The sequence below is a fragment of the Amia ocellicauda genome, chromosome 21 (assembly GCF_036373705.1).
Source record: "Amia ocellicauda isolate fAmiCal2 chromosome 21, fAmiCal2.hap1, whole genome shotgun sequence".
In the NCBI taxonomy this organism is placed as follows: domain Eukaryota; kingdom Metazoa; phylum Chordata; class Actinopteri; order Amiiformes; family Amiidae; genus Amia; species Amia ocellicauda.
In genome coordinates this window covers 18,539,151-18,566,540 of record NC_089870.1, presented here as the reverse complement: position 1 = coordinate 18,566,540, position 27,390 = coordinate 18,539,151, and the positions used below count along the sequence as shown (strand labels likewise).

The 27,390-nt window shown below is 38.0% G+C and overlaps 1 protein-coding gene across 9 annotated transcripts in view; it reads right to left on the bottom strand.

Annotated features, from left to right (window-relative positions):
• Positions 1–27,390, bottom strand: part of nrxn3a (neurexin 3a) — a 328,954-nt gene that overhangs the window by 240,194 nt on the left and 61,370 nt on the right. For 6 of the 9 annotated variants that reach the window (XR_010805140.1, XR_010805144.1, XR_010805142.1 and 3 more), the window contains exons 4-7: positions 16,401–16,702; positions 14,785–14,808; positions 13,468–13,629; positions 1,486–1,924 (exon numbers count right to left, since the gene is read on the bottom strand). Coding sequence is in view for 2 of the 9 variants with exons in the window: in XM_066694072.1 (XP_066550169.1) it covers positions 1,486–1,924; positions 13,468–13,629; positions 14,785–14,808; positions 16,401–16,702 (927 nt within the window). In the remaining 7 variants the exon portion in view is untranslated. The remainder of the gene's footprint in view (positions 1–1,485; positions 1,925–13,467; positions 13,630–14,784; positions 14,809–16,400; positions 16,703–27,390) is intronic. The other 3 variants (XR_010805141.1, XR_010805143.1, XR_010805146.1) reach the window with 1 other exon arrangement.

The window sequence follows — 27,390 nt, the reverse complement described above, 5'->3', positions numbered from 1 at the left end:
TCAAGCATGTCTTTCTATTCTAAAGGCATGCAAAGGCCTACAAAAACACGTGTGACCGCATACGTATCAATACAAGTATTTTTCATCATGACTGCTAAAAATCTAGTTTGAGACGCACAGGCCTTTCATCAAGTTGAAAACAATGTCGTAGCTGTGTGCTTGAGTCTCACAATGCACTTCCCTATTCCTGGAGACAAGAGATCCTAGCTGGGATTATGGACAAACACCGCTGCGGGCGTCTTTCAAATTCATTGCCTTTTTATGTCTATTGGGTGTAGCAGAAATTGAGGTATTTTAATAAGCTTCCGAGCACACAGTCTCAGAGATTAATAGGAGAAGAATAGTCACCTCTGGGCTTTGAGGGAAGTGAATCAGGATTCCTTAGACAAACAATACTACAGCGCCACAGCCTACCAACTGCCGCATCAGTGGATTACGCGTGTTTAGTTTTCTCAGCCACACTACTAAGCTACTGAAGCTCCCCTGGTCCAGACACAGGGGAAGACGTGAAGTTTAAATAGCACTCTTCGCTTAGGGACAGCGGATCAATATGAATAATCTGTGGGGGAGTGACAGATCTGCGCTACATCACCTGCTCACTATTGTCTAATGGGTTACACTGCTAATATCCCTGTGGACCTCAAAAAGTGTAACACTCTATAAAGTGATATGGAGTCTTAATGATCGATTCAACAGCGGCCCACTGAGACTCAAGGGCAGCCCGAGAAAAGAGGCATTCTCGATACCAAACCCTAAAACCTGTCTGACTCATTTTGCTTTTAGAGTGCCTCGGTAAAACACAGCTGTCAGCCGAGTCAAACTGAGAATTACTCAAGCCATTAAGCCAATGCATCAAAATTGATTTATATTCTGTAGAATGCCAGGTATCCCCCATTTAAAGTAATTACCTGAGTTTTACAGCTCTCAGTGGGCACGCTGAAACTCACATAGATGTGCATAATTATCTAATAGTCCTTTGCTGAACATGATTGTTTATCTCAAGTTAGCACGAAAGTAATAAAGTAATAAATTGCTTGGCTTTAATTTGACTTGCAGGCAAATTACCTGCTCTTAGTTGATGAGATTTCAAATAATCTTTAAACAATCCGTTAATAAAATGCATTGCTCCTTGGTATTAAAAAAACTAATCGGGCAGCTGTCTGCTTTGAACTCAACCGATTGTTCCCGAACCCGTATATTTAAATCTAATTTTAGGTTTTGTCTGTCTTAACAGAGAAAAAAAAAAGCAGCTCCTGATTTACTAACCACCACCACTTTCTAAACGTCCTATGTGGACGGGGGCAAAAACCACCGCAAAATCGACCTGCATCTTTTTCATCATCTTTTCTAAAGCTAGACATGGCACCCTGTCCCCTTGTCATCTGATTGGTTGACCATCTTGACCTGCTCTCAAATAAATTTTACTAACCTGTGGGCGCTATGACATTACACGGACACTGATAGATAGTAAGAAAGGCTCTGTACCTGATCGTCCATCCCGCTGGATATCCACGTGATACCATTCTCCGTCATTGACCTTTTTCTGGGTCGCTTTAACCTTGATGGTGCCAGAGCCCATATCCAGAAGCAAATACAGACTGCCATCTAGAAGTTCCACAGCAAAGAAATCGACCTTTGTGTTTTTCTGACTCCTAGAATCCTTCCGTTCCTGGGGTTTCCCGTGTGTGAATAAGATAAGCCCGTTCGGCTCGGACGTGCGGAAGTCGAAGGATATCGAGCCCATCCTCTTGGTGTTCCACTTAGGCAGGCTGATGTAAGCTTCAGGGGTCTCGAATGATATGGGGTCCAGTGTGGCAACATTCTCACACTTGAACACCACATCGCCTTGGATCTTCATTTTGGGATCGACAATCCTGGCCAGACGTGACAGCTCCAACCTGATATCGTTGTTTTTATAAACAACCTGTCAAAAAGAAGAATCTTTAGTCAAGGCAAGGTCATCTTTTATTGTAATAAATCTATTAAGTGTCCACTGGCCTACTCTCGGCAGACACTTTAATGGTAACTGATCATTGGAAAGGGCTCCTGTACTAAAATGTCAGAACAAGGACAGTTAATTCTAGTCATAATGTAAATTGCCTGAATTTTCTTTCTCAAATCAAAGGCAGAACGAGACGCCATGAAGAGATTGGTAAATGTCTTTCACTAAACTGACACATTGAGGTCTGTTTTCTCTGATAACTATGTTAATAGCCTGACAAAACATCACACCATCCTCCTTTTGTACTGCAAAAGTAGCGAGATGGATGCAAAAGCTTAAGTAATGGTCACAGGGTTCTGTTTTTTTGTTTAGATGATTAAATTAAAAGTAAATAAATTACCCAAACATGCTATAAACAGGCCTATATGTATATTACACTTGTAATTTGTCATCTGTATAGTTTTCTTGTTGTCATTGTTATTTTTCTTGTTAGCATTTAAGGCACACCTTTGAAAGTAGTCGTTTTATTTGAGAGTACAGCTGTCAACACATAGATTTTTACTTTGTGGGCGATAGATAATCCTAATCGATTACACAATCAATCGGTATAGTCTTCAGGTATCACACAAGAACTAATGGACTGCTTTGTACCAGAATCTTCATCCACACAACCAGGAGCAACACTCTAAAAATACAGATTTTGAGAACTGAAGAGATGCTATCTGCAAGACTGTAATTCCCACTTCTACTGGTGATTTAAAGGACCTTTCAATTAATGATACATTCGCTGCTTTATTAAGAATTGCCCTGGTGCTTTATTAAAGAACAGTTAATTGATCTAATTAGCTACAGCAGTGTATGACCCTATTAACTAATATACTAATGAGCACCGAACTAACCTGTCCAAAGATAAGCTCAGACTGTCCTAGTCTCATTTCCAGTTTGCATAGTGTTAGCGACAGTATTTATTTTCTAGTCTCTGCTCTTTAAAAGGAAAGCTACACATGTTCAGTGTTTAGTTAAATAAGTGCTATTCATAATACAAAACGCATCAAAGTGCAATGGAAAGTCAAGAGGGACACGGCTGTGGACACTTGTTAATTGGTACACATCAATCACAGAAACGATTATTGATGGACAGAGAAAGCACTCTGGAAGCTGTTTATCTAAGCATTTATTTTATTTATCGTTTCCATTAAAAATACATACATGCTTATAGAAACCCTGAGTTGAACAGAAAAAAATACTTAGATAAACAATAGTTTAGATAAAATAGTAATAAAGAACAGGTACGTATTATATCACATTTCCCTGAGAGGTAGGTCATAAGCATAAGCATGTGGAGTTTATATTAACCCTTTAAAATTGAGCATATATATATATATATATATATATATATATATTACAATTACTGCTCTTAGAGTACATTATTCTTCTTCTGCTTAGTAAAGTATGATCAAAAGATTAGTCTGCATGCGTTTGTCTCTCTCCACTGTGAAACACTATTGATCCAATCAAAACAGAGGACCTTGTACGTGGGCATTTTGCTGATCTGATGCCAGCAACAGACTACAGTTGTGGTTAAACTGTGGTTATTTATCCATAAGGCATCAGGTCTTCTCTATAAACAGACTAGACTAATAATATGTGTATACGAAAAATGTTCATTGGGTGTTCTTTAGATGACCACAGAGAATGACAGTCTTTTCTGCTAACACTATTTCACAGCTTCATGTCTTTATAGTCTGCTCCACCTTGTCTCTCATTTATTCAACTTTCTTCACAAGACCTGAGTCCAATTCTCCCACCTACAACATCTCAAAGACGTAACTATTTAAACATTATTAAAAAGCTTTAGAGTAGAAATGCACTGACCACACAGGAGAACTGTCGAATCAGCGTTTGACATTTATGTAGAGAATATGTGTCAAATAATATAACTGTATAACTATATAATATACAGCAACATAAGCATAGTTAAAAGAAACAAATGTGGTTACATTTCAGAGCCAAAACAACCTTGGGAAAATTATACACGACTGCAAATACATTTGCTGATTAAACAATGATTATTATTATTTGTTAAATTATTGTTCCCGTTTATCCCCATAACAACTACAAGATGCTTTTTTTCATTCTCTAAATCAAATTGCCCTCAGCAATTTCCTGCCATCAATACAGCAGCCGTATTTCTGACACAAATTGATACTTTGGTCTCTGTGTTGAATTCATTTGGAGTCTTCCAACTTCACACAGTGTGTCAGATGATTTATTTGGCTTTACTGATGAGCCAAGAAATGTATATTTTAATTTCTGACCTGCATTAATGATTATGGTTAACTTTCCATATTTATTGAGAAACATTTTGGTGTTTAATAATATCAAATTATGGTGGGAAACATTGTAGATGGTTGACTATAGTCAAAACAACACAAATGTTTGTTTCATTTGTTGGTTTTAGTTTATCTTACTTTGTCTTTTATTTCATATCATTTTATCTTTCTTCCAGGGAAGCTGGGATATTGTGATAAAGCAATTCAGAGATTATTGATAACATTGTTTCCATGAAATACTAGATAGTCTTTAACCTCTTTCTTCATATTGTGATCGTGCTGTACTAATACATATTAAATATTTGTTTATGGGGCATCTTAGAGTTACAGAAGTTGGATCCAAGCCTACAGTGAGGGAAAAAAGTATTTGATCCCCTGCTGATTTTGTACGTTTGCCCACTGACAAAGAAATGATCAGTCTATAATTTTAATGGTAGGTGTATTTTAACAGTGAGAGACAGAATAACAACAAAAAAATTCCAGAAAAACACATTTCAAAAAAGTTATACATTGATTTGCATGTTAATGAGGGAAATAAGTATTTGATCCCCTATCAATCAGCAAGAAATCTGGCTCCCAGGTGTCTTTTATAGAGGTAATGAGCTGAGATTAGGAGCACTCTCTTAAAGGGAGTGCTCCTAATCTCAGCTCGATACCTGTATAAAAGACACCTGTCCACAGAAGCAATCAATCAATCAGATTCCAAACTCTCCACCATGGCCAAGACCACAGAGCTGTCCAAGGATGTCAGAGACAAGATTGTAGACCTACACAAGGCTGGAATGGGCTACAAGACTATCGCCAAGCAGCTTGGTGAGAAGGTGACAACAGTTGGTGCGATTATTCGCAAATGGAAGAAACACAAAATAACTGTCTGTCTCCCTCGGTCTGGGTCTCCATGCAAGATCTCACCTCGTGGAGTTTCAATGATCATGAGAACGGTGAGGAATCAGCCCAGAACTACACGGGAGGATCTTGTTAATGATCTCAAGGCAGCTGGGACCATAGTCACCAAGAAAACAATTGGTAACACACTACGCCGTGAAGGACTGAAATCCTGCAGCGCCCGCAAGGTCCCCCTGCTCAAGAAAGCACATGTACAGGCCCGTCTGAAGTTTGCCAATGAACATCTGAATGATTCAGAGGAGAACTGGGTGAAAGTGTTGTGGTCAGATGAGACCAAAATCGAGCTCTTTGGTATCAACTCAACTCGCCGTGTTTGGAGGAGGAGGAATGACCCCAAGAACACCATCCCCACCGTCAAACATGGAGGTGGAAACATTATGCTTTGGGGGTGTTTTTCTGCTAAGGGGACAGGACAACTGCACCGTATCAAAGGGACGATGGACGGGGCCATGCACTGTCAAATCTTGGGTGAGAACTCCTTCCCTCAGCCAGGGCATTGAAAATGGGTCGTGGATGGGTATTCCAGCATGACAATGACCCAAAACACACAGCCAAGGCAACAAAGGAGTGGCTCAAGAAGAAGCACATTAAGGTCCTGGAGTGGCCTAGCCAGTCTCCAGACCTTAATCCCATAGAAAATCTGTGGAGGGAGCTGAAGGTTCGTGTTGCCAAACGTCAGCCTCGAAACCTTAATGACTTGGAGAGGATCTGCAAAGAGGAGTGGGACAAAATCCCTCCTGAGATGTGTGCAAACCTGGTGGCCAACTACAAGAAACGTCTGACCTCTGTGATTGCCAACAAGGGTTTTGCCACCAAGTACTAAGTTGAAGGGGTCAAATACTTATTTCCCTCATTGACATGCAAATCAATTTATAACTTTTTTGAAATGCGTTTTTCTGGATTTTTGTTGTTGTTATTCTGTCTCTCACTGTTAAAATACACCTACCATTAAAATTATAGACTGATCATTTCTTTGTCAGTGGGCAAACATACAAAATCAGCAGGGGATCAAATACTTTTTTTCCCTCACTGTATTTGGAAAAAGAAAAAAAAATACAAATGGTTGATCCAAAATCTTTATACTTGCAGCCACAGACCTTCAAGATACTTTCTATATTCAAACAAAATGTTATCCCTTATATTAAATGGTCTCAATACGGGATTAATGTTGGGATTTGCTATGGGTAGGAAGGAAAAAAACTTGTTTGAATATGGGAAGATAAACTCAGATTTCATCCTGGTGTTATCTCCTCTTGCAGGCTTGCTTTCAAACAAAATTCCCACAAAAGATCTGAATTTGTAGCACAGTGCTTCAGTGTGCAGGACAAATATTTGTATCACGATGCTTAACTCTTTCAAGGCCAATGGATACCACGAATAAACTTTGAGGCTAGAATTCTCATCACAGCCACAGATAAAGAGAAATACTGTTTATAAGATTCTCAAATGAACCAAACGTATGTCACATTTTAAAGAATATTAGCTTTACTTCTTGGTTTGTCAGCTATAATGACTACATACATTCTCCTCAGGACTATGTATTAAAAACACTACTTCAGCACAAAAAACAGAACCCTCTCTCATGCTCAGTAGTTTCCAGAGATAACATCTATTAATATTCTGGTTCCTGTGAATCACAAATTACAAACTAGTACTGCAAGAACCTTGTATTGTAAGAATCCACATTTCTACTACTTTTGAATAAAAAGTAGCTTGTGATTCTTTGGCAGGTCAAAGTTTCGATTTGTAACCTGGTGTGCCTCTGCTATACAATTCCATCAATGCTGCCAACAAAGAATTGCCAAGCTATGATAACAGACACAATTGGTACACATTCCTTTTTTAAAAACACTGCACTCTCCAGAGAACCAGTACGTTTTCAACAAGCAAAAGCAGACAACCCCAGATACTGCCTTTGATCAACAAGTAATCTGATCATGGAAAGCACAGACGGATTCCCAATGAAGATGCAATGTTTTAAATGTTGAAAAGCGCATGTGTGCATCTGAACAAAGCTTTGAAAAAAGCTAACACTTCCATCTTCCACACAAGAAAGCATGATTTGCAATCTGTGCGACTGCTCGGGAGTAGCTTCACTGGTCGGTTGTTGACACATGCATTAATCATTCCTAGCCGTCTGTTTCACCTATAAATCTCTGCCTACAGGCGTCCTCACTACTTTCAAGGAATTAATGACTCCTGGGTCAAACAGTATAAAAGTTAGAAATGGTTACAGATTATTCACTAGTTAAGGGTGCCACTGACACTTTGAAGATATGACCATGTATATTTGGAATATGTTAAATATATATAGTACCTTTAATGGTTTTATTTTTGTGTACAAGCTTCTAAAATGAAGGAAGATAGTAGCTATAGGACAGTTGTATATATTAAGTCACTATTTTTGTAGCTATAATTACCAGAATGCTAATAAATATATACATGGTCAAAATAGATTTTGGGACTCTGGGAATTCAGTCACTGTCATTTATGGAAAGTTTGGTGACATTTGATCACGTCTCTTCTCAGCTGAGTAACACTAATAACAAACCGCACTGCTAAACAAAGCGCTGAAAAAAAACCCAATGCTATTTATACTGGTCATTCTCATGGGGATATTTTACAAGGTCAGAAATGTAAAACCTCCAATTAAAGACTTCAACTGAAATGAACGTTAACTAGACCATTTTTTTAAATCAGAGCCTATTTAAATTCTCCCCATGCAAAAATCCTCCAAAGAGCTACAGATGTTTCGCCAGCCTGCCAGGTTTTCATTCCAGCACCTCGCTGGAAATTAACTTTTTGACAGAACTGATCTGAATGGATCAGCTGGAAGAAGGGAAGGCTTTCCCATCTGTCAGATCTCCCCGACAGGACTGTGAAAGACTCGGCTAATGACAGGAGAAACACTGATCCGCCGTGATAAGCCAGGGTGAGGTGTGGACTGATTCATCGTAAAAAAAAAAAAAAAAAAAAAGAACCAGGCCGGGATTAGTAGGTTAGTCTGCGTTCAAACACTTCTGTATGAGAGAAACGGCGGCAGATCCGGATGCAGCAATGTGATATGCACTACAGTACTGTCAGATTATGGAAAGAGCCATGTCTATAATAATTAGCAGGTCTGGTCACCAGGGGACCACATGTTAAAGCAAACTCTGATTAATGTTCTCAGCGCTGCAGCTTTAATGGAATAACGAGACTGCCACCATGAGACTAGACTTTATATTCCCTATTACGGTTCTTAGTGTGTCTGCATCTATTACGTTCAACAATCGACATGAAGGCCCACAGCAGACGCACTCACTGAGGCTACCTTTATCTGCCGCGTTTAAACAGCGGGTTATTCAAACGAGGAAACGGATGACCTAAAAGCCCTGTTTTAATTCAGATTGCATTCCGCGGCGTGTTCAGGTTGTGTGCAGGACTCAGGAAATAATGCACAACAACAACAAAAAATCCCTCTAAAAAAAAAACATGAACTATTGGAGGCAGGTCTCGATCACACACCCTTCCTGAAGCCAGCGTCTAAAATTAGCCGCACATTTTCCAGTAGAATGAATCGAATAAGTATTGCATAATGAGCCTTGTACTTGGCCATTATAAATTAGTTTAATTACTCAAAAGCCTAGATTTATAAGCAATACTTTGAGTCTTTTAAAGGTACATTTAAAAAGATGTTAAAATACAATAAAACATGAAAATACCATTTAAATTACATTTCCAGAAATAATTATTTTAAATGGTTGAAAAGGTTGGCAAGTGCATAGACAATATCAACATTAATATACATGTAGACAGCAGTATTAACACTATTAATAGCATTATTATTGTAACACAAGCACAAGTGTTTGTCTGGGAACAGGTCCAAGGAGCAAGATTACTGATCTCCAGCCGATCGGGGCCCGTTGTGCTGAGTGATTAGGATTGTATTTGTGCACCCCCTCCAGCATTGCTATATATTCATAGGATACGAGTTTATGTATTTATGGATGTATACATCTGAACATATGAACGATGCATTTATCAAATAAATACAATCTCTAAAGAACCACTAATATCAAAAGATCTACACTAGAATAATGCACCTACACTAATCTACACTATAAATCACTTCAGTAAAGGGTAACCTGTAAAAAATTACCATATGAAGTATGTACATGTTACCCCACATGCATTTGAAATGCAGAGAATAGACAGACTGGGGAATCTGCCTGTTTATGCTTTCATACAAACGGATGTGTGTTTGTTTGTTTGTTGGTTTAATACTAAACAAAAATATATTTTGACATAACTGCTGTGAAGCTCTGAAGAAAACTGCCGATTTTGAATTTGTGTTGTATTAATCTCCCGTCTCCACTGGGGGGTGTGCTTCCCCAGCTACACACACACAACTCGAAAGCTTTATTCCAATCTACATAATCACGTATGGTGCCTATTCATGCCAGCTAGCACGCCTTATGCATTAGTTATGTAACATCAAATACTGTGAAAAAGAAAGTCATTTATGACCAAAACAGATAAAAAATCCCATTCCAGCAGAAAATAAACTGTCAGCTTCCCGTGACTTAGAGTTGTTACCATTTGGGGTTTAGAGAAGAAACACTGCTGTCCATATACAAGTGTCCTTGCTCTCCTTGCAAAAAGAGAGACTGCTTTGTTTGATTAGTTCTCAGTTTGAAAGCATTTGTCCAGTTTTGTTGGGAGAAAGTGCAGAAGTATAAGAGGGAAGGTGATTGGATGTTAGAATGTTACAAATTATGCAAATAGCAAGTTTTGTTGAATGTATTAACAGAAAATATGTTACTGAAGTGAAACAACATATCATATACTGTATTACATATTTACATAACTAAGACAAATGCAAGCAATGTCTCTATTATTTCAGGTAGAGTTATAGTGGTTCCAAAAACATGCTGTGGGGATGGATTGTAGGTTGTGTTGAAAAACAATTACAAGGCCTGGGAAAAAATCCACATTACAGTGTAATTGTATGACTGATAATATCAATAGTGTGTTATTCTGTTTTTATTTTCACTGTGGTTAAGTTTGTGAACAGAATATAATAAACAAATCCCAAGCAGAAAACTATTTAAGAAACTTGAAGGCAATATTGAAAAGTGCTTTGCGTTTACAACCCAGATACAAGGGTCACAAGACCTTGGTGTAACAACCATTTGTGGGTGAAGATTTGGGTATTTAAGGTTAGTAAATAGAGTCAATATTCGTCTGTGGCTACATATGAGATATAAGCAATCTCTTAGGGGTTACTTTTGCGGATGCTTGACATTATTTTGTAATTGTGTTTTTCTTCACCAAATGCAATTTAATTATTTCTTAAACAGTAAAAGGTTATTTAAACATTATGTGAAAGTACACAATTCACATTCATGAACCCCTCAAATAAGTAGTACCTCAGATTTCAGTGACAGACTGATTGAAGAGAAACTGCAAGGTTTAAACACAATGCTTATGGTTTGATAACACAGAACCATCAGGAACCATGAGATTAACATTAATATCAATGCTGAAAATTGTCCATCATGAACTGAAGAGCAGGCACACTCTGTTCAGAAAGCAGAGCTACAAGGTGACTTTATATTATGAAGGCTATTATTATGGGTTGTTCATTTTAATCTAGAAACTTCCAGGACTCCGGCAGATGATTGTTGCTGCCGCTGACAGGTCTGTAACGCGCAATAGAGGAACAGTGTGGTCTGGTCTCGGCACAGGTCTGGCTGTGCAACAAATCATGTAAATTATAGCTTGAAGAACATCATCAGGTAGGTCAGAGCTCGGCAGAGATGACCTTGACAGCTGTCTGGGAGCTGGCGCGGTTCAAAGACCGGGAGAACAGAAAAGTCAGGCAGGGAAAAATAGGCCAGGGAGAGATTATTGTGCGCTTCCTCCCCACGCTGGGTCGCATGCAAGACGCGGGAGGAAGCTGTTCAGGGACGAGGAGACACCGGGAATGGTTAAGGCCGACTGACGACAACAAGGACTCTGATTTCCTGCTCAGATCAGCTCGACGCCTGAAAGGAGGGTGCGGGATTGACGGGGCTTCGTGTAGGATTTCTTGCCAAGCTGGCCGCCCATCTGCAGTGACAGGGGGATGAGGGAATGAAACGGCGATAGTCTGAGAACAGACGGGCTGACATTGCAGCATGTCTCGTCGGGGCCGCGGCGCTGCTCTGAGCCACGGATGATATCACTGGTGTCAAGAAGGGGTAATGGAAAAGCTCATAGGTACAGCAAATAAACAGAAAAGAGAGAAGGGCAGGAGTCTACACCACAGCTTGGAAGGCACCTTTAAGAGATTCATTCTAGACGGCCTATTTTTTACGTATACAGATTGCCAACAGACATGGCATTTTGGTTCGGTATTTCGGCAGCCCTCGTTTTAGACTTACATGCTTGGGAATATAATAGCAAACCCACATAATTGACTAATCAAATGCACACAATCCTGTTCCATTTAGACTATCTTGGCCGATGCCACTGTGGATAATACTATTTTGTGTGAGTCTGAAACAAAGACGAAACTCAATGCCCTCCTCAGTCTTTTGGGACCGTGAAAATGTAACCCACACACAGACACTCACATCCAGCCATGCGTCAAGTTGCAAAACAACCGGTAATCACTAGAGCGAAAATGTCTATTTAAGCGTATTTCCATCTTCGAGCTGAGCAATTAAGAAAGATACTACAGATTAAATCAGGAGTGCTTCGGAAGGCAAGGCTAGAATGTGATAATAAGGATTCTATGTCGATATTCATTTTTGACCATCTTTAACATGTTGCAATCCAATAACCGCTCCCTGACAGCAAAGCGATGAGTACTGGAAGAGATTCTGTGAGTCCATACTGGACAGACAGGAGGGATCTTTGATCTAGCGACAACAAGCACCATAAAGCACAGTGGGTAAAGTGTTGTACAACCAGAAGTTACATCATAGCACTTAGGGGAGGCCAATTACTATAATCTCAGAAATGGGCATCCCTTTTCATAGGCCTTTTCTTTGAAAGTAGGACAGGGCTGAACATTTAGCAGTAGTGAAACATTAATGTATAAACCTGGACTACAAATTCACAGGAAAAAAATTTAACTATTACTTCAAAATAGCTAACCACCTACTATAAATATGTATGTGATATAAAGCACACACACCCCTGCAAAATGTGAATTTAACATTATTACTATGTCAGGCTATATTGTACTGCACTAACAATCTATTATAGTTATTATAGCACACTATTATAGCAAACTAATGAAATGTAAACAGGATGCATTACACACCATACGTTAAAATGCTGGGATAACTAGCTCCCATCAAATATTTCTGTTAGAGACATTTCCCTGATTTGTAGAAGCAAGGGTTGTGGTGGGACTAGTGTAGTTTCAAGACCCTTTCGTTTTTATTGGCACCCAATGAGGGATCAATGCATAAAAGCAGCTAATGTGTGGTCAAAATGTATGCTCTCAGAAATTATCATCAGTCATAATTTTGCATAATGATTGTGCCACTATTCTTGTGAAGGGAGCACATAACCACCTCATTGACAGTAAGACCGATTATGCAATAGTATTTCTCAGTATAGGTCTAGGAAAGATTTAATTGCCTAATTCTAGCTAAAATAAAGATCATTCAGTTTTAGGTCTTGTGCATTACTACGTAATTATTGTGAGGCCTGGAGGTGCTGGCTTATTAAATGCTCAACAAGCAATTAACAGCATTAGAAAGTTTTTTTTAAGACTTCCTGCCAGCTAGGGATTACAATCGGAGTAATAAAACATTAAGGTGCTTTCCTAATCCATTCTCCCAAACAAACTCGATTTCAGCAATATAACAGGTATTTCTGTTGTAGTATTCGTTTATAAATATGTTCATAAGAATAAATTGCTGTAAAATGTGCAACAATAAGTGCCAGCTAGTCTGCAATTCCTACAGCTAACATTCTGTCACTGTGCTTATTCTGCAAACTAATCCCACATTACTAAATCACCTCTACTATTCTTCAGACTACAACGAGCATTAATCAAATCATTTGCCGTGACTGGAGTGTCAAATTAAATATGAATTTAATCTGTTTCTCGATTGGTACTAGAAAACATATAAATCCTGTGAATTTCATTTGGAGCTGCACTGTGGAGACCGATGTCTTTGGGTCTGAAAGCAAACGTGTGCAACTGAACCATTCTTTAACCAGGTTTGACCAGTTTTCGTACTTTGGTCAAATAAGACTAATATGATCATATGATATAACCACAGAAATGAATAATCATATTACCTCTTTCAAGCAGCCCATGAAGTTATTGCTGACAGGAGAACCAGGTAAATCAGCCGTACTTGGACTTCCACCAACGTAGAAGAAATCATCTGAGCCAAGCATGGTGTAGTCTTCTTGGGTGTATCCAGTTGTGGTTAAGATGCCATCCACTGATATTGTTACCTGTTCACAGAATATAACAAAAAAACAATGCCCACAGATGACCTCCTGGTATTGTTTCACCGTCCGTTCTCCTATCAGGATCTTTTATGCCGTGTTCGGTTTATTTTTTAGCATCATATCATTCAGTCCCCGTTTTCTGGACTGTTTACATTTTGAAGAGACACATTATGATTTGGTCTTTCGGTCCGGTTCGAAGGAATCGCTGACAAGTAAAGAAAATATCTCTCAAACATATTTTCTTTATCTTGATGGGGGGCAAGAAAATGGAAGAGTTTGTTTTGTTTTTATTCGTTTAGGTTTACAGGGTTAGTAAATGTTAAAACCAAGAACAATTGCTTGTACTTGTTTTATTCAGGGTTAGGTTCTGGATATATATATATATTTTTTTTTAAAACACTGACACACATGCGTCAAAGAGGGAATCTTACCATCCAACGTCATGAATGTGCAAGCCATGAGATTTTGTCAACAAGGTTAAACCATGGAGGAAAGTCAAGGGTGCTACCACCAAATGTGCAAACCTGCTAATAAACCTAAAGAAACATGCATGTGCCAAACATAAAACACCCGGGTAAAACAGAAGCCATGAGAGAGGTACTACAACACCCACGCTGCCACTTGCATGCCATAAAAACAAATGTGTGTTGAGGGGTGGGGTGGGAGGTGGTAGTTGGAGGGTAAGTGGGTTAAAAGTGTTAGTGGACACAAGTTAGCAGACAAGGTAGTAATGGAGACAAGGGTGGGAGAAGCAGTGATATTTAGGCATGCCATGCACAGAGTGTACTGAAAATAACTGACAGAGCTCCCGCGTTGAGTTTTTTTTTGGAAAGCTTCTGCCAGTTTCTCCTACGGTCGTCGCCAAAAAAATGTGGAGGCTTTGTTAATACACTAAGCCCTGCAAAGGTCTGATCTAAAGTCTTTGAAGAGTAGAAGAAGTTTAAAGAAAAGAGAAAAAAGAAGTAAAAGCCGTGGTGAAAAACAGGGAGGGGGGGAAATTAAAAGTGAAGAAAGCCAAGAAATACCAACCCCATTTCCTCATTTTTTGATAATGGTGTCTACAATGAAACTTAACTCAAAGGAAGGGGAAGGGAACACACGGCAAACCCAAAAAAAGACAATAAGAATGATATCTACCAGACAATGTAGTTTGTTTACCATAGCGTGTCCAATGCCTGAGTGCTTTGCGGAAAAGGGGGAAGAAAGGAAATTAAAAAATAGTGAACAGAACGGTTGTTAATAAAAAAACAAACAAAAAAAAAAACAATGATGAATAATTAGGGTGTTAGTACATTAGTTGGTTAGGTAACGGTTAGTAAAAAAAATGATTCATTCCATGAATGGTTAGTGTTAGTCTTACAAAGCGTGTCTTCCAAAAGAGAGAGACAGAAAGAGAGAAAGAGAGGGAGAAAGAGAGAGGAGAGAGAATCTGCAAGGGCAAGCCTAAAGGCCTAGAGCTAACTTGAGCAAAACCCAAAACCAGAATATTCCTTGGCAGAGAAACCATTCTGAGACTTATAAATCTTGGCTTATTAGTAACATGAAATCAGTACTTACTTGTCAGCCTCTTCCAAGATAAAACAAACCGTATTTTGATCTCAAAAAGCTGTTACACTTGTCACAGTAGCTAAAGGCCTGTGCCATAAACCAGTTACCAAAAACCCTACTCACTTCACGACTTAACTATGCACTCTTAAAGGACTTTTGTCTGGGTTTCCACAGGTAATCACCACCTGGAAATTGATGAGTCTGCATGAAACAACCCCCAAGACTTGCAACACAATCGCAAACTACTTTCCCATAAATGCAACGCCTATCACTCTACACATAGACATATCTAACAATCTAAATAAATCATTACTTGCAACAAAGCACAATAAAAACAACTTATAAAGCAGCTTGAATAAAAAATAATAATAAAACATTGCCCCTAACTACAAGCTCAGCACTTTCTGATGACTTCACAAAGATGGACGGCACCACCTTCTAGGAAACGTAGCCATGAAACAGTGATGTAAATCAAAACACCCGCTGATTCTATACTGCCATATCAACTTCAAACTGCCACGAACTATTAAACTGCTCTCCAAAGTACACAGACAAAAATAAACCTGTACTATATGCATAATTTAAAATACGGTTTGCAAGGAACGTTACAGTTGAAAAGGTATACTGTGGCTGAGTAAACCGAAATGGCTTGAGGTTGTTTGGCGCTTCCCCTGCTTCACAGATAGTTTCACTACTTCTGAGAGGTGGAAATATTTACAGGAAAAATTCAGTCTTCTAGAGCCATCAAGCTAGTAATGGCAGCTGACAGAGGAGTCTGCTTAAGGAAGCAAAAAGTGAAGTAAAATGGGTAAAATCAGAAGGGAAATTGGTGCTCTTGGAGTTTAGAAAAAAAAATCTTTTACATTCACAGACAGAAAAGTCAAATTAAAAGGCATTAAAAGAATATATAAAGAAACTGAAAATGACTGAGAAACATTAGCACACCAAGAGGCTATGAAAAGAACAAAATATATCGTTTTATGGATTCCGTAAAGAGAATGAGAAAAGCACGAAATCAATAAACATAATGGAACAAAGATTTTTTTTCCACTAAAAACAGAAATATGCAAAATTAAAAATACCTGGTCAAATCTAAATGTATGTAAGGGTCTTGACTCTGTTTAAAAAAAAGATGTAATTTATATCGTATCCACCCGACAGATGTTTGCGGCTCACTCTCCCCGGCTTGCCTACGTGACATTACCCTCGCCAACCATCATCATTACCTGTCGCAAGTTGCGCGTGACTTTTACGTCATGCCAAGAGTTGTCGTTGAATTTGCCATTAACTGGCTCAACTATTGCCTCGAACGCCCCCGATCCCAGGTTAATGACCAGGGACACGGCGCCGTCTTTCAGGGCCAGGTTGACGTAGTCCGCCGACTTGCCGGTGTGCAGGATGAGCCCGTTGCGCTGCCACGTCTTGAAGGACAGCGTGATCTCGTCGCTGCTGCTCTGGATGGGGTTCTGCGACAGGTCGTAGCAGAAATACTCGGATCCCCGGAAGGTGGCGACGTTTTCCTCTCTCGCTGGAAGTGAAACAGCAGAGATGTTAGTTTAGCATCGTTATTGTTGGTGTATTTTATTTAATACGGACATTAACCATGTGAATATCTAGAGGACTGACACGCATTCCCTAAAAACGCGTTCTCAGTGTGCGACCAACGCGGAACAGGAAGCGGTTTCAAAATGGCGGCCTATTTGTGGTCGAACAGTCTTGAATTGGCAGAGCCACAGTTTCCACTTTGAGAAAGAGTGCACTCTAAAACCTTTTAAATAATTTGAAAACAGTAATTGTGTTTTGAGGAAAAAAGCAATATATTAAACATTCTTTGAATTATTTGTGTTTTATCAAGCAAACACCTACAATTAAAGTTATTCCTGTTGTGCTATAGTTTTAAAAAGGAAATTATTGTCTGTTCAGGTTGATATTCATAATCATAATCAACAAACAATATTTCATACTTTATAATGTATTGTTTGCTAATTACAAATCCGTAAAAATGATAAGATTCTCAAAGAAAACACAATATAATTGTTAGTGTTGTGTCTTTGCTTAAATCAGTGTCTCGTAGTAAATTTCTACAAATGTTATGCAGTAATTTATTTTATGTAGATGTAAATTATTTAAAGACATAGAACTGCTGTGCTGTCTGCACCAGGCCAACAGCAAATAAAAAGTTGTCTTGCTAATTGCACTTTATTTGAACCAATGATGATTATGATTATGTAGTACAACTTGATCAGAAAAAAGGCCTGTATCTAATGCAGTCTGTGCATGTTGGGCTGCACTGTCAGTTCTGCTCTAGAGCAATTAAAGCGCCTTGATAAGGTTAACACTCGGTTTATTGGGATTCGAGGCACGAGCAGGTTTACAGACATTCCCCAAGCTGTCTAATCTACATAAATAAAAACCTCTGACTTTAATTTCTTTCCTAGCACTCACAGGAAATCTCTCCCCATGGCAAATTCATGAAAACCTCAACACACAAAAAACACACAAAAAAATGTAAAGAACTTAATTTCAACATACAGAACAGCTTTCTCACTAACATACATTACCAATACATTACCAAGCAGCTGAGGCCAATGCCATGGTTTAACTTGTGGATATTGTTTCCAGTACGTATGTTAATTCACATTCTGTGCTTATTATATAGTAGGGATGGGATGGTATACAATTTCTACAATACCCTGATTAATGTTAATATCATGGTATAAAATGATATGTTTAATATATATGGAGATTATTTTATTTTTACAGCTTTAAAGGCAGGGAGTGGGCAGCCCTCATTATTAATAGTATTGACCCATTCCTCAAACAAATGCTTTGCTCCAATCCTTGTCTTTTTTATTTAAGAGCCGAGCTTTTTAAAAAACATCAGATTAATTTGTCACGCTGCAGATAAACCCAACCTACATGCTAAAATGTATGAACAAATAATTATAGTGCAGTGATTTGCTGGTAAACAGAATTAGTAAATAACTGGTCATACTGCTTGAAACACTAATATTGATTGTTTAAAAGCACAGAAGACTATAGTTATACCTCACTTTGCACGATAGAGAGGTTTTTGAACAATTCGTGCCAAACAGGATCATAAAAACGTTGTATAGGTTTCATAAACTGAAAACGAGCATGAAAATGTGTTAAATACTAATATAAATGTGCTATTAATAAAAAAAATGGTTTGATAAATTATCAATAAGACCCCGTTCACACTTGCGCTTTTAGGAGCCTCAGCGCGTCACACATGCGGGCGAAAAGGCGGCCTAAACGCAATGCATGCCGGGAACAAACATCTGCTCAAACAAACCAGTGACGCAGGACATTAGGTCTGATTACAGGTGTGTGCGCTGTATTTATAATCGCAACTTATTAATATCGATTGGCTATTGTTCGGTTCTCTATTTTATTTGAAAGTAATCTTAACCCTTTGCAGCCGAAGCTTTCTAAAATAATTAAAAATGTGCTGGTTCAATGGGGAATCTAAGTCATATATTTCACTTTTCAAACGTCTATCTTCGGTTCTGCAAGTTTAAAAGTGCTGTTATACAATCCACCCGAAAGCGAAGCACCTTTATTAGCACATCTGTATTAAATCACAAGAAATCGTGTGCATTAGTATGCAATCGTCTGCATCGAAAGCAGCCTCTGTGACGCGTCTATAGTGATAATTGCCTCAGACAGCAGCGGTTTCTGTTTTAACTTTATCCTCCATCCACATTGTAAACAGCGCTTTCATTTCTGCACCGTCCCAGTCGTCACCTCTAACGCCGGCATTTGTGATTGTCCTGCTCAGCTCAATATCATCGCATTTCGGATTGCATAGTAAATAGCTGGTCTCGTGTTAAAATGCACTGATTTGAATGGAAACCTGCTTCGGTTAAATTTATATCGTTTTAATGCAAATTAATAAAGTTATGATCCCGTTCACAATTTCACATGCAATTGCCACGTGTAAAATGCATACTGTTAAATTTCAGACTTCAGTCATACTTAGTACAAGAAAAACAATAGCAAGTTTACCAGCTACACACTTTTATTTTAATCGACCGAGTAGTTTGAATTGTTTACATTATAACTCATTACTTAGCCTAGACTTTTATAATATATATAAAGATGTGAGCTAGCGAAATGTATCAGTACATTTAAGGTTATAGATCGATATGACATTCAAACAATACAGAGACAATACTGTGTCCTGCAGCGCTGTAGCCGTGTCGGTGCACGTGTTTATTGTGTGTTTATTGTGTGTTTACTCTGTGTTTATTGTGTGTTTACTCTGTGTTTATTGTGTGTTTATTGTGTGTTTACTCTGTGTTTATTGTGTGTTTATTCTGCGTCTCTCGGACACGTGTCTCTGGGGGCGGGGCTTGAGTTGCGTCACACGCTGACGCTTTCCACCGGCCCAGGCCCCGGCGCGTCAGTTACATTTAGGCCGCATTAGGCCGGTCGAAAAGCAGGACTAGTTTTGACCCGGCCTAAATCTATGACCCCGTTCACATATGAGTTATAAATCTAACTTAGAACAAGAAGAATTTTAATTTTCATCTGTCAAAATTCCTCGCTCCTACCTGTTGATCTTTCGCTTCATTTAATTCTCCCTGAGAACGTCCACTTTGCCTATTTGGATGAATCTGTCATTCTTGTCTCATTATGACATTTGACACTATTTATCGTGTTCATATTTAATTTTTACTTTGAAACCCAACCAAGTACAGTGCATTTTGTCTTTTTTTTTGTCTGTTTAAAGATTATTAAGAATGGGATGGAAAGTCATCATAAACCTAATTGACATGTGCTTTTAAAGCTAAATCATACTGGAAATAACAAGCTTGCCTAATCAGTTTCCCTTTCACTATAATGTTAAGGTTGGTTGCCCAGTATGCAAATCCACAAATGCTAGAATGATGTCCAACTTCATTAGTTTTTGGCTCGGCTACACAGAAACCAGGGAGAGCTCATTGTTCGCCCAGTAGAGATTAAGAAATGGGAAAACTCCACATCAGAGTTTTTCTTGCAAAATACAACATCCGCCGTTATCTACAACAAATGGTATGTTTAAGGAATATAAATTACTAGTTGCAAAAACTCCTTTAATGTGCCTAACTACCCCATATAGTCAGCACTGCCCAAAGCAATGGACCAAGCTTTCCTGTGCAAGTACCACATTGTTCCTGGGGTCATGTGCTGGTTATAGGTTGGTCTCTATTAAGGGCAATATACTTGTTTGTGGGACCAAGCACGCTGCATAGAAACACAATAGTGCCTCATATAACAAGCTGGGCCTAACACTACTCCCATAGAACACATCTGGGATTAACTATTACAACCGTTAACAACTACTCATGCTGGGAAACCAAGTGTGCTGTAGGTTTAATATCCACACTATCCTGGTGGCCACCTATGAAATGGATCACAGATGTCCTTAAAGCCAAACACATTAGATTAGACACATTGTGGATGAGTGCCATGTTTGGTCTGAAATGTTTTCTATAACAAAGTATGATACCACTAATAGTGATTTCTGTTTCTGGGGGAAAACAAAAATTGGATTATGTTCCCAAGAGCTTTAGCAAACAATACTGAAAGATGATTATACTAATGTCATGCAATTGATGAGTTCAGATTCACATACACTTGAGCCGTCAAAACGATCTCCCCGTGTAAAGCCGGTTTATTTTTGTTTTTTATTTTTCTCGTAATTCCCATGACAGCTTTGGAAGTAATAAAGTTTTCTTCTACAACTTGTGTTCCCTCTCACTCAAAATACTACACATATATAATGACGGACTGAACAATAGAAACCTCTCACTGACTGAGATGCGCTGTGAGCTAATAAAATGCAATAAAATAAACATTACTAGGGGGAAGCTGCATGGATACCAGGTGTCTTCTTTAAATAGCTTTGGACATTTAATCTCTGGCCACAGACTGCATCAGTATTGCAATTTGAAACCACGATCTCTTGGATTTTAATCAGGCCACCTAGTCAAGCCTTTATCAAATATTAATTAAACAGAATGTTGTTTTTACTAAAGAGACTCAGATGCTTTACCGCCAGATGTTACCTCATCCATTAATTCTATCCCACTTAATACTTAATGAGTTTTGAACCCACACAAAACATTTTAACATCTTTTTGTCATAGATCAAATGGATGAAGGATAAGATCTCAACCCCCTCTTTTTCCGGATTCAGAAATGGCAGAAGAAAGATGGTGAGGACGTTGACAAAGGCTGTGTCAAAGCACTGAGAAAAAAACTAACCACTGGGAAAGACCAGTCTTCAGATCCTCTGTATTATGACAGATAAGATCCAGTTTACCAGCATTATCTTTTAATAAAAGTAACTGAAATAAAAATTAAATGTTAACAGAAACTGTCCCTTATTCCATTAAAATAAATTCAATTGTCCAAATATATTTATTAAATGCCTCAAAACATTTTGGAGGAACATAAATCATGCTTACCACATAAGACTTACATTTTTAAATTTAACTTGCACAAACTTAAGTTAAATTTGTCCAGCTTATGTGAATTTACAATTTAAAATTCAAAATATGGCCAAACTAATGGTTCGCTAACCATTCCCGTATCAGTCATTGTACTCTGTGGCTCGGTTTCATAACTCAGACCGTAATCAATGGTTGAAGAGTCCTATTTTCCCATTTTGAATTTGTCTTCAATGAATAATTAAATCCAGACATAGACAGAGAGCACAGATTGGAAGTTTTTAGATATTTTTCCGAGTAAAAAGTTTGTATTAAAGTGAGAATCCAAAGCCCTGTGCTCCGTGGTTTCAGAGTTGCCTGTTCATTTTCCCGAAGACCTTATATCCTATCATTGCCCAGTACTAAACAAACCTTATCTGTATTAATTTTTAATGAAAAGCCATAGGGAGATGAAAAGGCTTTCTTCGGTACAGTGCAGAAAACCCAGAGCAAGTATAAGATTGCAATTGCACTGAAATATGGAATCTGAATAATAAAATCTTTATGACTTAAATGAGTACGGTAGAGTGATTGTTATCAAGCAATAATTTTAACTGCCTCCTAATGCCTTTTTCTTATAATTTACTCCATGACAGATGACTAGCGATAACTTATGGCATGGTTCATTCGTAAAAGTGTCACCCACAGCAGAACTGGGTGAGAGCAAGTTATAGTGCCTATAAATTAAATTCATTTTAAGAAGTAGTTACAAGATCATTGAGGTCCCAGTGCTGAAAACATCCCCAAGGCTATGGATGATTCACAAATTATCTGCATGCAAACTGTACAGACTCCCTCTCGGCAGATTGATCCTGACGTACTGTTTCATGTTGACCCAAGTTTCCTTTTTGTAGCTATACAAAATGGAGGTGTTGCAAGCATATATAACCCTCAACCTAGTAGCACAAAGATGACCTAACCTTTCTACAATTAAATGGAAAAATAAGTCATAAAAATAGGTTCCTTTGGTAGATAAAAGCAAATGTTCTTCAGTTATATAGCCAAACCAGTTATAATCGTGATTGATATGATGTTGCTTTGTCTGTTAGCCCAGCAAAACTGAACACTGTCAATTCTCAGTTGGAGTTACACTTCTGCAATCGTAAAGTATCTGAACATGTGCATAAAGTTAGAAAGTGTCCACAATCCCCTTCAACGAGACCTTCGAATGATCCTGGCCGACTGCATAAACACCACCTGCTACCCATCCATTTGGTTTCGCTCAAGACTGTCCTAGCACCTCAATCCACCTTCCAGATCCGCCCAATCACTACCCTGCCACCCGAAATTAGCCTGAATTTGTCATGCTCTGTGCATCCTGGAGCTGAGTGACAAGGGATCAATATGCCAAGACTGAAAATGAAGCTCACACTGTCAGACTATCCCTGACGGATTGGATGGGCTTTTCTTCTACCACAATTATTTAAGCAAATGATCTGTTAAAAGACAGTGATGCTCAGAATTAGAATATGTTGTTACATCTTGCCTCTGCATTTTCTGTTCAGTAGTAGTGCTTTCATTTCCTGATGTTAATTTAAATCCCCCACCCCAAAAATATGCACAACATCATTACAACTCAAAGCCAAGACAACAAAGGATTGACACATGAATAGGTAACTTATCCCGAGATTAAAGTAGATAAAATGTGACAAATTCCAATATGTTAAATGTATGATGCTGTCGATGTTCTAATTGTATCATTTAGTAATCGTAATCTAGTGAAATTAGTGAATAAATAGTATTGCATTATAAAGTATAGTAATAATGTTGCACAGAAAACAGTGACTATTATTTCATCAGCTTGCTTGGGGTTCCAAAGTTGATACAGGGACTCTGAACTCAAGTTTATGTTACAGAAATGCATCCCATCTTCATATCCACCAGTGACACTAAGCACATGTTTGCAGGGGTGACGTCGTTAATACATGCAAGCCTCTCCCCACGCCCACATTTTCATGCAACACTGTGCTAAAAATAATCATAAGATTCATAAAACATGAGCAAAAAGGCCGGGGCAGGGGTCTAATTCAAGATTTTGTCCCTTGCTCTCATGCCTAAAAATAAGAAAAACATTTAAACCACAATATAAACAAAAACATATTTTACAGGCTGTCACACATGGTTTAAAAGTGTATTAAATCACATTTCAGAAAAATAACTTAAACGTCTTTAGCTAATTTTTTCCTAGGAGCTGCTTTAATGCTTTAGGATCTGTTTAATTATATTAATGTCTATGCAGATTGGACCCAATTTATTGTGGATACATCAGTGTTATTCATCAATGATTCTAATTCAGACACCAGAAATAGGAATGTATTTTTCACTCCCCACAAAACTGAAATGGACTCTATATTATATTTTATATTCTGATCAGGCAATACTACTGTGAATCTGCAATAATGCCATGTCAACATTTTAATTGTAATTGGCAGATAATTCAATATCTACATATGCAGAGCATATGCATTTAGCATTTGTTACCTCTGTACATCAAAGACTCACATCTGAATCTCATTTTCTCGGCAACCACAAATGTATATTAAAATCTGCAACAACTGTTGTGATTAATACCCAATTGACATTACATCTGCCATTAAACCAAGTTTCCTGCCTATTTTTGGAGATTCTTTTTCAATTTGCTTCTGTCTCAGACAGTGAAGAGGGCAGACAATCAGAAATAAATCACTTTACATTTGTGAAAGCCGCTCTTTAAAATGCACAGTCTGCCAGAGCCAGACACTGCAATTTATTTAACATTTAAAAATGGAAAAGAACATAAGAAGCGAGCACAGTCTATTTGCACAGCAGAGTCATGCTGCACCTTCTGGACCACATCAGTTTCAGTGGCTTGTTTTACTGTGTAGATATTGTTGAAGAGAGGTCTGCCGCATTTCTGGTTCTGCTCTGGTGATTCGCTCCTCCCTTTTGCAGCTTTTTTGCAACTACTATTAGCTTTCTCTCTTTCCTGTAGCCACTATACCCAGTGGACAGCTCTTGGAAAATTAACCTGTGGCTCCCTCTGGGAGCTATAAAATGCAGGTGATAATTTTCCACACATAATGGTCTTCTAACCTGCCCACCCCCCCCCCCCTCCGTTAATGCATAAACTACAAACCACCTGCTTTGTTTCAGAACAGTGAGTGCCTGTCCTTGACCTTGTGAGGATCCACGGTTTTCTGTAATGGAAACTTATGCTTTTTAAATGTTAATCCCAAGTAATTCATCTGATTTGTTTTTAAATTAAATAATTGTAATTTAGTTCTTATGACTGCAAACTGGAAAACCTGTCTTCCGCCAGCACAGATCTCCAAGCAGAGGCAAATTCTTGCATTTTCCCATTTCTCCTTTACTGTCTTATTCTGTCCTTGTACACATCAGAGGTTGTGGAGATAAAAATTCTGCTTAGATAATGAAGTATTTTAATTGAATAACAGGCCATACTGCTCAAATGATTTCCTTAAAAAAAAAATCTACAATCAGTAAATTATATGATGTTTAAAAATCCAGGATTTAATTAAATAGGTAATGAGATGATTGAAATTCGAAATTCAAAACAAGGACCAGTCCAGTCCAACTGAAAATAAATATGAAGTGTCACTGGTATTTTAGAAATAGGACGGTTAATTTATTTAGAGATTAGTAAAAAGAGGAGTACTTTTTGTAACTGTGTCTGGAACACCTACGGTTATAAGAGCAACAGATGAATATCAGTTTCAGAGTTTAATTCATTCAGTAAGCAGAATTAATACAGAAGAGCTCTCTCAATGCATTATTAACATACAGCGGATAGTTTGTCAACCAGCCTAGAGTTCTTAATTCACAATTGTTAGTGGGCATATTACAAACCAAAGAATGTGAATTGATACACCACTTAACTGCAATCAAAATAACTACGTCATAAAGGTATTATTAGTATTATAATAGAGGACTGGATGAGGATTGTTACATATATATATATATATATATATATATATAATTAAACACACATGCACTCACACATGTATATGTAGCATCCCTGTTTCATGAAATCTGCGGGTCGCAGCTTCGCAACACAAAGGAAGTAATTTCATAGCTTTCCGATTTAAATTGCTCAGCTCTTTTGATCTTCGGTATTAGCAGTATTTCATTAATTCTTGCATATTTTCAATTACAGGTATAACAGAAGGAGGGGACAGAAGGGCATAGGAATTAAATCATGTAACCAACCCAAATAAATACAATATAAAAATGCAACCCATAGTAAAATACAAGTAGTCTACAGACAACTAATAATATTATACATACAGTGTACTATAGATTATAGACGTCGGGCAGAAGAATTCAATGAAACAGATTTGTAAACCATGATTTAAAAGATTACTTTGATAGTTCAATCCGTGGACTCTTCTCATGTTTATAATACAGGGATAGCTGTTACAAAGTCAGTCAACAGGTGTTAAGGTTTAATGTATTGTATTAAGGGGCCGTCAGAGTAAACAATTGTTTGTTTCATTCGATGGGTTAGGGGAGTATCACTGTACATTTCCATATAGAGAGATTTGCTGTTTGGAGCGAGTGTAGTATGCATACCGGTTCCTTCGCCTCTTGGTGGTGGTATTGCAGCTCCAGCTCGTGGGTTTGCTGTGAAATGACTCTCATTTCCTCTTGAGGTAGTGGTCCCATTAGTCGCAGACGACACGTTTTCAATGTGTTCCTTTTTGTTTTTGTACCAAGAGTGCTGCAGACTGTGTAGATTTCTTCCCCAGATAGTTCCCGAACCAATATTAGAGTATGTCTGCATTAGATACTGAAGTAGAACTTTTACTTGTACTGGGGTATGGGATGTAAACATTTTGGGGGCTAGTTGGCTGTATTTTCATTAAGTTTAAGTTTAATTAGTGACCTTATTTTATTATCTTATACAGCCTTCGCCCTGTACGTCAATGAAACAATTGTAGCACCATTAGTGTTTAGTGCAGGGAAGAATTTCCATGCTAAATGCTTGTTGGTCATTTATTTCAGTTTGGATATGATGTGTTTAATTCACTATGACTTAGGGTATAAATGTAAACATCCATGTAATTGTTGTGTAACATTGTTCTCCAAATTATAAGGATTTTTCTATAGCTTGCATTTTTAAGGAAGAAATGTGTGTTGTAAAATATATACATATTCAAACAAACACACACACACACATACACAATACAATTACCGGTAATGAAGCAGATTACTTCAATTCAACAGAGCTCAGTTGTTTTTTTGGGGAGGAATGCTACTTTACTGCCAACCTAATTAATGTCTGCCTAGTATTCTAGTTCATAGCATGATAGAAATACATATTGCCCTGGGTGAATTCCAGCAGGGCCACATGGATGGATGTGTGCAATGACACAAACACTGAGCTATAATGCACAATATGTCACCTACCTATAAAGGATGCAACAAAATCTGGCATATCAATGTTTTATTACTCATTGGGCAGTGAGAGTTATAAAGAAGGATAGTGATATTTTAATGGAAACACACACACTGTATATATATATATATATATATATATATATATATATATATATATATATATATATATATATATATACACACTCACCTAAAGGATTATTAGGAACACCATACTAATACTGTGTTTTACCCCCTTTCGCCTTCAGAACTGCCTTAATTCTACGTGGCATTGATTCAACAAGGTGCTGAAAGCATTCTTTAGAAATGTTGGCCCATATTGATAG